General features: G+C 41.5%; 1 protein-coding gene across 6 annotated transcripts in view; it reads left to right on the forward strand.

Annotated features, from left to right (window-relative positions):
* The window catches only part of LOC139988675 (cell adhesion molecule Dscam2), a 162990-nt gene that overhangs the window by 100654 nt on the left and 49208 nt on the right, over positions 1-13128 (forward strand). For 3 of the 6 annotated variants that reach the window (XM_072006345.1, XM_072006347.1, XM_072006350.1), the window contains exons 8-11: positions 879-1175; positions 2162-2272; positions 2457-2615; positions 9347-9757. In XM_072006345.1, the coding sequence (XP_071862446.1) occupies positions 879-1175; positions 2162-2272; positions 2457-2615; positions 9347-9757 (978 nt within the window). The remainder of the gene's footprint in view (positions 1-878; positions 1176-2161; positions 2273-2456; positions 2616-9346; positions 9758-13128) is intronic. The other 3 variants (XM_072006346.1, XM_072006348.1, XM_072006351.1) reach the window with 1 other exon arrangement.

Here is a 13128-nt window from a genome sequence, read left to right on the forward strand (position 1 = left end):
TATATTATTGTCATTACGCACTCTGTTAATTTTCTACCGAATTTGTCTACCTGTTCCTCCTATTCTTGCGCTATTTTCCTTACGATTTTGCACGATCCTAAACAATGTTATTTGAATCAAAGAACGGGAAAGAAATACTTTTGCACGGAAATTACATTAAATTAAGATAATTTATTATCTTGGCGTAGAACAGGTAAATGGAGAATCTTTTTAATAAAGTAATATTATAGCGTAGGAAGATATTGTATAAATCCCTCTGTCATCTTCTACTATTCTATTTTTTCTTCTTGCTTTTTACCTTCGAGGATTTATTTTTGCTCCCGCGCAGACGTTCCGTAATTAATCCGCACTGACTTTGCCTAGACTATCTAATCTTGCCGTTCTCTCAAAGTTTCTACAAATTATTAATACGCACTTTATCCGCCTCTTGCGTACTAGATAAAAATTATCGGAAATAATCCTAGTATTATTCTCTGGCCAATATCGTCTCGGTACGATTCTAATCCGCGTTTTGCCTTTCTGTATAATACAAATTTAATCCGAATAGGATCGAAAGTTAGGCTCCGGCGACGAGGGTAGAGCGAAGATCGAGCAGCGAGTCTACCAGGTAAATAAATAGCCGGATATTAGCGAAGTGGTAGTAGCTGCAGGGGGTAGAAGTAGGTGGTAATTAGCGACGGAGAATCCAGGTTCGATCGGAAACCAGGGTGGGACGAGGTAGGACGATCGTTCAGACAGATTACGGTTGGAGAGAAGAAGATAGAAATCGGGGGTGAAAAGACGAGGAAAGGATGGCTGAGAGGGAAAGCCGTGAGTCAGTGTGCTGGTATTTCGATGCTTCGAGGTATGTGTAATCCGAGCATAACGTCTGTTAACAGAGATCGCGCCGCAGCTGGTCTACAGGTTTATCGAACAGACAATGCAGACCGGTCCATCGGTTTCTCTGAAATGCAGCGCCGCGGGTAATCCCACGCCGCAAATTTCCTGGCTGCTGGATGGATTTCCGCTTCCGCAAAACGACAGACTCCTGATTGGCCAGTACGTGACCGTGTACGGGGACGTAATATCCCACGTGAACATCTCGTCGGTGAAGTCCGAAGATGGGGGCGAGTACGAGTGCATCGCGAGCAGCCGCGCTGGCGAGGCGAGTCACTCGGCGAAACTCAATATTTACGGTGAGTACTCCGTAGGAGTAAGAGCTCAGAGAAAGAGAGTGAGAGGGTAAAGACTGTTAAGGAGAAGAATCGCCGGCCGGTGTCGATTGAAATTGACTGGAAACCCCGGGGAATATTATGTTTTCTCTTTTTCTCTCACTATTCCTTTCCTCCTTTATTCTTTTCTCACTTTCTCTCTTTCTCTAGATTCTTTCCGTCTTCGTCTATCTTTCGCACTCGCGTAGCTCGAATCGATCACCAGGAATATCGGCTCGATGGGATCCTTTGTCATTAACCACCACCCTTGGAGCGGTGGTTTCTGTTAATTAAAAACTGCCTTGTAGCTTTTGTTTTATCAGCGGATTTACGCTGGCTGCGAATCGTTCCGCTTGTCGGACGAAGATGAAAACCTTGTACACCCTGTGAAACTCACAAGATTTCCCCATTCAAACAAGTTTTATGAACTTGTTCGTAGATAGGAGGGCGAATCAAAAAATAAAAGCAAAAGAAATCGCAACTGGAAAAAACTGACGCGATGCAACATGCTGATGAGTACTTGGTCTGAGCAGAGTGCAACGCTTGTTGGTTTTTTCAGTAGCAACCACGAAGCACTACGCGTCCGTAGGTCCACCAAAAAGGTTCTCTTTCTAACTTTTCTCGTCGAACAGAATGTACAGGATATTTTCTCATTTTTTATCATATTAATGACGAAAGCTGTCTTATAACAAGTTTGACTAATGTGTTCAAAGTGCAAGACTGTGTTTTCAGTCTGTTGAAGCTTAGTTAAATAACTCCACGTTTTTATTATATCAGAGGTGTTAAATGGTATATTACACTTTATATTTTGATTCATGCCTATACTTTGTAGATACCCTGTATTATGGTATAAATTGCGAGTCTTATGTATACTTCATGACACTCGATGGGAACGTGGAGAAGCATCGGTGTCGCGTCAGAGGGAGAATCGCTCGAAGCGAAATATATGTTTCGTTGCTTGTCAATCGCAGGTTTGCCATATGTCAGGCCCATGTCGACGGTTTCGGCGGTTGCTGGGAAACAGTTTCACATCAAATGCCCGGTCGCTGGTTATCCCATCGAATCGATCGTTTGGGAGAAAGGTGAGTATTAATATGTCCTCCTATCTTCCACATATACAATCTTTCATTTGAAAAATGCATCCATATATCCGTTATACATTGGGCAATCGAAGTGGAGTCAGTAAATTCTCGACGGACTGGCTTGAATTCATTTGGAATTCCAATTGCGATTACGAGGCAAATTGATCGATCACGTTGTTACCAGACGGAGTAAGGCTGCCTACGAACATGAGACAGAGGGTTGCGAACGGTAGCTTGTTCATCGATACGGTGCAACGAGCCGCCGATCAAGGCACGTACACGTGTACCGCCAGAAACAAGCATAACTTCACCTCTCAACGTTCAGTCGAAGTGCGCGTTCTAGGTGAGTGAACTGAAAGCAAATATTTTCCGATACCGGTCTCTTTTGCAGGCTTCACAAGACAGGACGATTTAATTTGCCTCAGTATCTGAACTCTACTGGTCACGTGCGGTACACCCATTCATTTTCATTCCTACGTCTATGCTTCGTGTTTGCGGAGTTTTGATGGAGTACATATGGACGTAGTTGCCGAGACTTTTAACGTTAACACTTTTATATTATCTTCCATGTGTATCTTCCCTTCAATTCTCCTTCTTTTTTATTTTCTCTTATAATTACACGGCTATCCATAAATATTTGGACTCCTGTTGCACTTGGAGGGAAATATCGATGTTTTAATCACATCTTCCATATTACGGTAGGAGAACTTTCTTCTACCGTTAATTCTTCATTCTTAGCCATAAATAGGATCAAACGTTCTATTAGATACAGACCGAAATTACGAATATACCTGGGTCGCTCCACATACAAATTTTTTAGAATGTCGTTAGGGATTTACATTTGAATCGCTCTAAAATTCCAATATCGAACAGACACAGCCGTTTAATTCAAATGTACCCGCAATATCAATTTGCATTGGTCTCAAATTATTTCCCTTTTACTTGTAATAATTAATATTAATTATCATTTTCATCGACATGTACTAATTGTATACGACTAACCGAGACAAAATTCGTGGCCCAAATTCTGTAATGGAGTTCCGTTTGAAATATAGTTTGTGTCATTTCCAATAATTTGGAAACGTCCAAATACTTATAGACAGTGTGACATGTATATCAAATCTTAGATATCAAAAATTTGCAAAACTAAATCGTCAATTGTACGAAACAATTTGTCGTACAAAGGAATGGGAATAAACAATTTCTGCGTGACCGGGTACCATATGTGACCATTAGAGATGTCAAAGAACGATTATCAACGAATAATCGCAGCAGTGACATACCGAAAGTTATGTCATCTCTTTGTTTGATATATTCTGTCCTCCCACAACATCCCCCCCCCCCCAGGCATCCCCTCCGTAATTTTCTGCCCCGGCGGCAATCGCATATTAATTACAATTCGTGTATGCATAACATCCCGGCGTGTTTGATGCGTGCCGCCAAATTTACCTTCACACAAAATGTTTCTGTATTAGGTTTACGGAGGAAATTCCGTGTACTCTATTGTTCATCGCTGGCTGGGATTAGTTAACGCGAGCCAGTATTGCTTCGGATTTCACCGGGTTTATCGCGTAGCCGTGCGTGAATTTCCGAAAAGACAGTAACAACCGCGAGCCGCGGGCAAACCAGGTTTATCTCTCGAAACGTACCGACGTTATCGTCTTTTAATTGTTGTATCGCGTCGCCGATAAACCGGCACACGTTTACGCCCCAATTGAATACACACAATTCGTGATATTTCGGATTTTCTCGCGTTTCTCGCCGTCTACGCTGTGTTTTCTTCATCTTCTTCGTCGCCAATCTCATTGAAAGCGCTCGAAACGTTTAACGAGAGCAGATCGCGCGAGGAGATAAATTCAATTCCGAACAAACACTCGAAGCGGTTCGCGCAGTTTAATAGACGTTGCCTCGTGCGAGAGACGCAGAAGGGGAAGGAAACGTTCTGTACGTATGATTCCAAAGCTGGTAAAGTGCGACGGAAGTTCGAAAAATTCGAGAAACTTGCCGTAAGTTGCCTCAAAGGATCCTGAGGCTCTGGCTGGCGTTCCGGTGAAGCGGAAAGGGATATCGCGCGACTCCTAATCGCGCAGCTGGCTTGGAAATCGTATCGCGCCCCTTCGAACTCGCCCGCCATTTTGTATACTTTGAGGAAGTACTTGAAAGCGATTCTCCGAATTGGTAATCGTTTTCCCGTTTTCGCGAACCCTATCCGTGAAGCTTCGCGTACCCAAGGAAAAACGAAAAAATCGAAAGGCAGAGTGAGTATCGAATTCGATTAAACGCCAAAGCGATTTGACAAAATTGATATGAACGAAATCGATCGATAATTTCTCCTGGCGTCAAAGTTAATTAACTTGCTACTCGAACGATTTTCTAGTCATTGAGAATGCCATTAGTTATCTACTAGTTGGTTGTTCTTGTATTTACTCGAACAGAATGTGATCGCGTTTGAACCGATTAACAAACAGCAGAGCCGCCGGTCAATTCATCCGTCTTACGTTCCACCGAACCGCCACCAGAGCTATATGATCACGCTAGCTACAGCAAAGGAGACAATCAAAGGGAACTCTCTGCACACGATACGACACACTGATCGTGTGTGTGCATAGGATGCTTCTGTGAAACACAATCGTCCGACTGCAGGAACAGTCGGTGGTGCACATACAGCGAACTCTCTGGAACGGAAGGTCGAAAAAGTTTCTCGACCGGAGAATTTCTTAAGATAGCTCCTTATCATACGACAGGGATTGCGGTACAACCGTGTGTATATATATATATACATGTGTGCTAGGGTGTGTACGTGTGCGTGTATGCGTCCATCTACCTGTTTCTATCTCTATTTCTATCTCTAACTCTATTTACAGTGGCTTACGAAAGTGTTAAAACATATGCAGGAACTTTTCGTAGACATATTATGCGCAGTATACGAGACATTTTGGGATTTCATTAGTATTGTAATGAGATACGACTACCGGGATTAAATGAGCAAAATTTGAGAGAAACCTGAGAAAGAAAATGTATAAGGAGATATCTAAAATGTAGACAGATGTTATAATTTTATTTGGTCTTAGGATTAAACACGTATTTTTGTCATTCTCTTGATCGTTTCAAAGATACTAAAAATATTAGATTACATTATTATACGATATTATACCAGTTACATTATTAGCTTTCCAGAAAGTTTATAAATTTGTACTTCATTATCCCCATTTCGACTATGCTCATATTAAAATACGTCCTTCTACCCATTAGTTAGCCAATATCAAAATCTAGAAAACTAACAAAAATAGTATCATCGCGCGCATTTTTAGATTCGTTTCAAGTTTGACCAATGTAACGATAATACCCATGTCTCGTTACTGAATTTTCGAAAAGTTTCATATTTATAACAAACGTAACGTAAACACATAATATATTTAAATATTTTTGTGAGTCACTGTACCTCCATTTCTTCGTCTATCTTCTCTATGTGCGTCAACGGATATCCGTGCGTTTGACAACACTCCGCGAACGAACCCACGCACCAAGAGCACAGCACTTCACTGCATCGCTCAAGCATCTGTCCTTGCACGCGCTCGCCTAACTGCTCTGTATATTATATTACATACGTGTACTTTTGTACATAAAAATTCATAGCGCGACGATGCCACGTACTAACCGGAGGGTACGGGGCCGGGTCTACGTACGTGTACATGCGCGCTCTAGCGATACACGGGGCGCTTCTACGAGAAAGGATCCTGTGTTTCGCTACTGTTTAATCGTGTCGTGCATCAACCTCGGGAAAACAGCGTGCCAGTTCTAAGGAATCCCCTTACGTACGCTTCTGTTATCGTTGGGACCGAGATAACGCTGGCAGGCGAAAAATATCGCTGACCGGTTTAATATCGACTCGCGTCGCGTTGTTCCAGATATCCTTGATATTCGCATTTTACGCTCCGTATTATAGTATCACGTGACTTATGAAACATTTATCCTTATCTATCGATATCCAAATATATAAAACCGTATGTTTCCAATAAACTTCATATACTTGCTCGGTCACAAGGTTCAGACGTTTCAGGGCATTTTAGTGGAAATGTCGCTCTTTTAACATGTTCCTCTGATATTAATGCTAAAAGATTTGGACTTATTTATTAATTACAATTTTTGAATAAATTTTTCAATTATTCTTATAACAGCTTTTTTAAATTCCTTATTCTCTATGGTAAAAGTTGTAAATGTTGTTTCCTTACATTATTTTCAAATAATATTTGGATTAACAAATCCTGTAATCGACGAAATTGTCCATCACGTGATTTGTAGACCTGACATTTTGTGAAGAAACAAAGCGCCAACCATCGCGATATAAAATCATGGCGAGTACACGATCGAACGACGATTTCAACCACGAGCGCTCCGTGTATTTGAGAACGTGTGCACGTGCTACTTGTACATAAATATGCTGTTGTCGAAGCATCGATATTCTATTAACGTGACTCAGTCGCCGTTTCTCTCGCGCGATGTGCCCTTCACCATCCAAGCACTTCAAAAACGTAACAAAAATCCATGTACAAAGTGTTACATTGTTGTCTTATACGTGTATACATTAACGAATTCAATTTTACCGGCAATTCTCATAATCGAGATCGAAGAGGCAAATGCACCAATGAGGAACGCTCGAGCAACGCGTAAGAGTGTTAAACTTGGCGGCTTATAAACGCGGAACAAGTTACGCTTCGACTCGAAAGCAATCAACCAGAGTGCTTGTAACCGATCGATTGTATTGCGTTTTGTGAAAATTTCGCGCGTTTAAGCGCCAGCAAAAGTCCCATTTATCGGCGCGATGGCGTTCGAATGGTGCTCGCGGGCCACGAATTAATTGCGAAAGCTTGTCGACGGAGGTATTCGATGTGAATCCCGTGGTGGGGGGAATCTTTGAAACGAAAAAACGGGGATCGTTCGATCGACGAGGAGAACGAGTTCATTAACACGATCCACGCCGCGGCGAGGGCGAATTTTTCGCAGATTTCCCGCACCGTTCGTAACCATGAGGGTAGGCTATGAACGAGCGAGCGTTAGAGTGGCGATGGAAAAGTAAAAACCGATCGGTGAAAAATTTTACGGCGCGCCAGCTACGGTTAAATATCAATTACAGCGTTTGTTCTCGCTAACGCCGGTTTATTCGGTGAACCGTTCGAGGGGAAGAAGTGCGTTACGCGGGTTACAATTATCGCGAATCCGATCCCAGTCAGAGTGTTCCGCGATATTAAAAGGAACCGTGGCTAGCCGGTTGTAAAGGGGGAAAAAGAGGTGCGTAAAAAATGGCGCGTATATGCACAGGCAAGAGATATACCTATCTGCGCGTGTATGGGGCGTTTGAACATCGCGATTTTCGTGGATTAACTCAAACGATTTAACGATACCAACGAGCAAGCAGATTATATTTCTGCGCGGCGCGTTTTGCTTTTTATAGGGAGCAACGATAGCTTGTGACGCATACACAGGCTCATGAAAGTATTTAAACTTTTATGAATATTACGTGTGGTTATGTGAAACGTTTGAAAATTTTATTAGCACTGTCAGATTTGGAAATATACATATATAGAAATTACTAGATATTTAATAAAAATACATATTTCGCAGAGACCATAAGAATATTTAAACAGCCAATTATCGACCAATATTCAATGGGGACCACTTATTACATGTATAAGATGGCTGTTCATGTTGTATAATAATCGTTTACTAAATATAATCATAACAGTTATATCTTTAGTATCTACGATACTAATAAGATTTCAAAATATTTTGTATAATGCATAAAACGCGAACATAAAAGTTTACCGTAATAAATGTTCAAATACTTTTGTGAGTCAGTTTCTTTTTATATGGATGGAGGCTTGCAGAGTTATATCGACGCTGTGATTAGCAGTTAATTCTTAATTGAGGGGATTAAACGAGTGTTGCGTAAGTTATAAAACGGTCTATCCATTGGATTCCGATACAAAAAATAACTGCATCGCTCGCTTCATCCAATTAAGCAAGCTATTGTACAGATATTGGATTAATTTGTTGGACTAGGATTAAAAAGTTGGCGACGAGTCAAAGATTGAAACTCGAAGGTCTAACGATAAAAATTGCCGGTAAATTTTATCTTTTATCTCCGCGAAAGACAAACAGTGCTTGTAAGTGAAGTTCGCAACGTGAATGTATTCACCCATCTCTTTGAAGCTGTCTGTTTCTATATAGACGATCGCAACGTTAAACGATATTCCTTTATATGTCGCGCATTAGGACACTTTGCGACGACTCAGTTTTCAATAAAGTCTAGTTTTATGGTCAAAGAATATATTCCTTGACTCTACCTTAAAACTGTTATTTTAAGATCTTAATTTAGTGATGTGCACGGACCGCAGATGAAAATTTAATTAACGCCGGTGTAATTACAGAGCAGGCATAGCTCGAGCGGCTTTTGACCACGCCGTGCTTTCATCATGAACCAGACATACGTCCTTTCGATGTATCGCCACTGAATTGTATTTTCGATCGTCGCACAAAGCGTCCTAAAGTGTCAAGCTTTCTATTTCAACTGATATTGTGGACCTCTTAATCCATTTTTATATTATTTTTATCTTACTAACTCGACAGCATCGGTGGACAATTTTGTCTTCCTTAATTAAAATGTCCTGTGTACCATTTTGAAAGTTTCGTTTTGTTTCTTATGCCATCTCTCTCTCTCTCTCTCTCTCTCTCTATCTCTCTGTTCAGTTTCAAACATTTAACCATTACTTCATAACATTTTGTATAATATAAATTTACTTAAAAGTTAACGAAACACGGAGAACTTCAAATATTTCAACGAGCCTCGAGCAATGAAAAAACTGTTAACTAGGAAATGTTAACTTAAGGAGGGCAGAATTAAAAACCCATCCTTTCGACGTGTGTGCTCATATATCTTCTGTCCCATGAAAATCTCTCTTCTATCCCGTTCACTCACACACAAATTCCATAAAAGAATACGCGGTTTTCTCTATAGCGTTTCCTCGAACCGCTTTTGACTGGAATGCCACCTTTGTCTTTGTATTGTTCTTTCAGTGCCACCTAAAATCACGCCTTTCAGTTTTGCTCGCGATTTAAACGTAGGGCACCGTACTAGCGTACAGTGCGTAGTCGTGACTGGCGATCTGCCACTGACGTTCACGTGGCTGAAAGATAACGTCCCAATAGAGACGATCAGGACGTCGCAGGATACTCCGTCGTCCAGCCATAGCCGCGTTCAGGCCCCGGCCAGTCCTGGAGACGCGATTAAGGGGCCCAAGCGGGGCCCCAAGGCCGACGGGCAGGCCGAACAGTCCCCGAGAAAGGCCATTACCGTCCGGCAATATGACGCTTTTACCAGCGCCCTGAGCATTAGCACGATCGCACCCGCGCACAATGGCACGTACACCTGTCGCGTGGCCAATGGCGCTGCCACCGTCGCTCATTCTGCACTCCTTCACGTCAACGGTAAACGCACACCGTTGGTGTACTTCTTCGTTCACGCTCCCACTACGACAGAGGTGCCACGCATCCTTCTTTCGTTACTTTCTTTGCTTTTCTTCGCGTTTCCATATCTTTTCGGCGGTTCAAAAATTTCGCAATTTGTAATTGCATCTCATCGATCTCGACGTGTCTGCATGCATCGATACGTCGCTAGATCGTTAGGTTTACTACGCGAGCAATAATGCTTGCTATGTCACTATAAGACGTTCCAGCGGATCGATGAAATATCTCAAATATATTTCAAAAACGATCGTTCCAAACAAGGCTGTGGGTTATAGTGAATATGTGTTCTGACGAGTTGTCCTTCAGACGAATGTATCATCAGGAGATTGAAATGCATGCTTTTATAAGAATCTACATACAATAGAATTCTGATTATATGAACTCATTCGTCTGAATCAACTCTTAGTCAGAGTTGGATTAACTTCTGTTGACTGAATCCAATTATTTAGACGTGAATTCCTATTATATGAACGAGAGAACATAGGTAAAGGGAAGACTCAGCAAACTCATATTACGTGAACTCCAATCATGTTTATAATTTGACGAGTTTCTATAAATGGAATTTTACTGTAATTGATTGTAACGACACATCCGTTGAAATGACAATTCCTCAGAACACGTATCTACTATAACCATAATCTTACTTTGGAAACGATCGCTTTAATAAAATCTTACAATAAAATCATAGCAATAATCTAAAGCTTGGAGAAAGCCTAAGCTTCAATTTGGATATGCATAGTTCTAGCGACTATTCATAGTGACTAGCCGATATGCTGATCGTTTTCGTGAAAGAGGAATATCCCGAAAGTGACGTGCAACGATACGGATTTCGTGGATCGATTCAGAGCAACAGAGCCGTTGTGGGATCGCGGCACGCGATTCACGGAACATAATAAAGACAGACTGGCAATTTTCCAGGTCTGCGGATTATGTGCTGGCGCTGGAAAAGTAACTGATTGATCGGTTGGTAAGGAAACAGCGCAACGCGGTCGTTCTAGCCGGTGGGTCGGGTATGATCGATCAATCAGCGAGCTCTCGAGACTACGGCATCGCGGTGTGATCAATTTTCTGTTGCGTCCTGGGAAAAAAGAATTTTCGATCGGTTGTCGCGTCTCTTGGAGCTCGAGCCTCTTGGAAAAATCGCTCGATCCCTAGAATAAATACTTTTTGATAATCAATCGACGTCGATCAATTTGCGTATCGACCTTACACATATCCGCTTATATTTTGATTTTAAAAAGAACATCATAATCGTTATCTTTGGTTGGTTTTCTCTAAGATTCACCTCTGTCGTCGTTCACGAGTCCAGTTTCTTAAGCACCACGTACACTGACGATCGTCGAGGATGATCTCGGAGCCGGAAAATTACAAGAGAGAGGCTGTCCGATGTCATTCGACGCGACCTGTTTCTGCTATGATGCTAGTCCAAAGTGCACGCTCAACGGCACGTTCGACCTGTGACAACTGGCGAACATTCGCGTTCTCTACTTCTGCTTTGCCACGATCTTTCGCCTACCGGTCCATGACGGTTCTATTTCTCTTCCGTTTCTCTCCTTTCCTTTCTTTTTTCTTCTCGCTTTTTTTTTCTTCCCCTTTTCTATTACTCTTTTCGTGACGGTTAGCTCGAGAAAAGATTCCTAGGAAGGAATATCGCGAGGAGGATATGGAGCGTGGCGAAACGTGCCGCGCTCCGTCTCGTCGCGGATTATTAGATTTCAATTTAGATTAGAAGTAGCAACGCGGGGTGAAAATCGAGACGGTGAGATGATTCGTTGGCCGTCGTTGCCGGTCTACGGAGTGGAACCGCCCGTGTCCCTGGTAGAACGTGCCGCGAATTTTCAATCTCATATACTTCCCATGATTTTGAATCCTTCTTGTATAATATCTATCTCTGTCTTTTTACACTCTCTGTGACTACTGACTCTCTTTGCACGCTGTTTCTCTTTTGCACGCCCAATTGCACGCTTTTTTCGGATGTATATATGTAAATATATATTTTTCCCTCGGATATTCTTAATACGTACATACATATATGTATATTTATACGTATGTATATCTATATTGTATATGTACAGTTAACAGATCTTGCCAGTGTTTCACGTAATGTTCGTTCACGAACGTTTTGTTTTCTCTCCTCTATAGTGTGTAATAATCGGGCTGAATCAGTCGATTTGAAGGTGTATGCCTCGTAGATCGTACAATTGTGATCTGTGACATCGAAGCGCTCGTTGAAAATCTGCTTCGGAGGCGAGTTTCCACTCGTTGCTCCAAACTCTTATGTACACGACTATACGCACGCATACATGGATACATACGTATACGCATACACCACTATACACACACACACACATACTTTATCCCCCCACTATTTCTCCGTTTCTGTAACTCTCTGTCTGTCTGTTTCTCCTGTCTTCTCTCCGGGATATGCTCGCGCAGAAACTCGTGTTCAGACCGGTTTCGAATTCGCTGCCGCGAAATTAAACGAGAATCCGGCGTCAGATTAGGATTTTTCGTTTAATTTTGCGCTCGGCGGCCACGGGATCGGGCTCGATGTCACAGCGTGAGACCGCTTCTACGTAAAAGTTACCATACCGTGCTGAGTTTTAATCTTTGCGCGCAATATATGCGTGTTTATATTGCATCGTTCAGAATTAACATATTCAGGAGACAATTTTGATTCAGTATTGATTGAGTATATTGTATTTCATATATACAGTAATGGTCGTTTCGATTACAATTGATTTCTCCTAAATTCAAACGATCCAGCCTTATCGCTTTTCATTATTAGCGTAATTCGAGTTCCAACTTGGTCGAATTCAGTGTGATTTAAATTTAGAAGTAGCCTATAGATATACCGAGAAGAAGCCAGAAATACAGTTAAGTTCTGATATAGATGATGTCAGGAAGATTCAGGAATCAGGCAGATGCACAATTGTGGCAGATTCGGGTTCAAAATAAGACGAAAGTGAGGAATAACAAACATACATTGGAGCGTAAATGTTTTCAGAGTTAATTATTTCCGATTAGACGTAATTCGGAAATTGAGATGTAGTTATTCTACGTCTAGAGATAAGTTTGAAAATATAATGAAAGTATAGAATAAAATTGCTTCATCCAAAGAATGTCGTTTTTTGGAAAGTCGAACGAATCGAATGAACTAGGTAGAGGATTGGTGTACCAGATTGGTTCTTCATTAAATATATTTAAACTCTATTTGTACACAACGAAGTATTATATCAGAAAGTTCTATTCTACACTTACAACTTATACTCCTATTTATTTGAGAATTAAGCAAATTCGGATATACTTGACAAATTTCGGTAAAGTCAATT

The sequence above is a fragment of the Bombus fervidus genome, chromosome 7 (assembly GCF_041682495.2).
Source record: "Bombus fervidus isolate BK054 chromosome 7, iyBomFerv1, whole genome shotgun sequence".
In the NCBI taxonomy this organism is placed as follows: domain Eukaryota; kingdom Metazoa; phylum Arthropoda; class Insecta; order Hymenoptera; family Apidae; genus Bombus; species Bombus fervidus.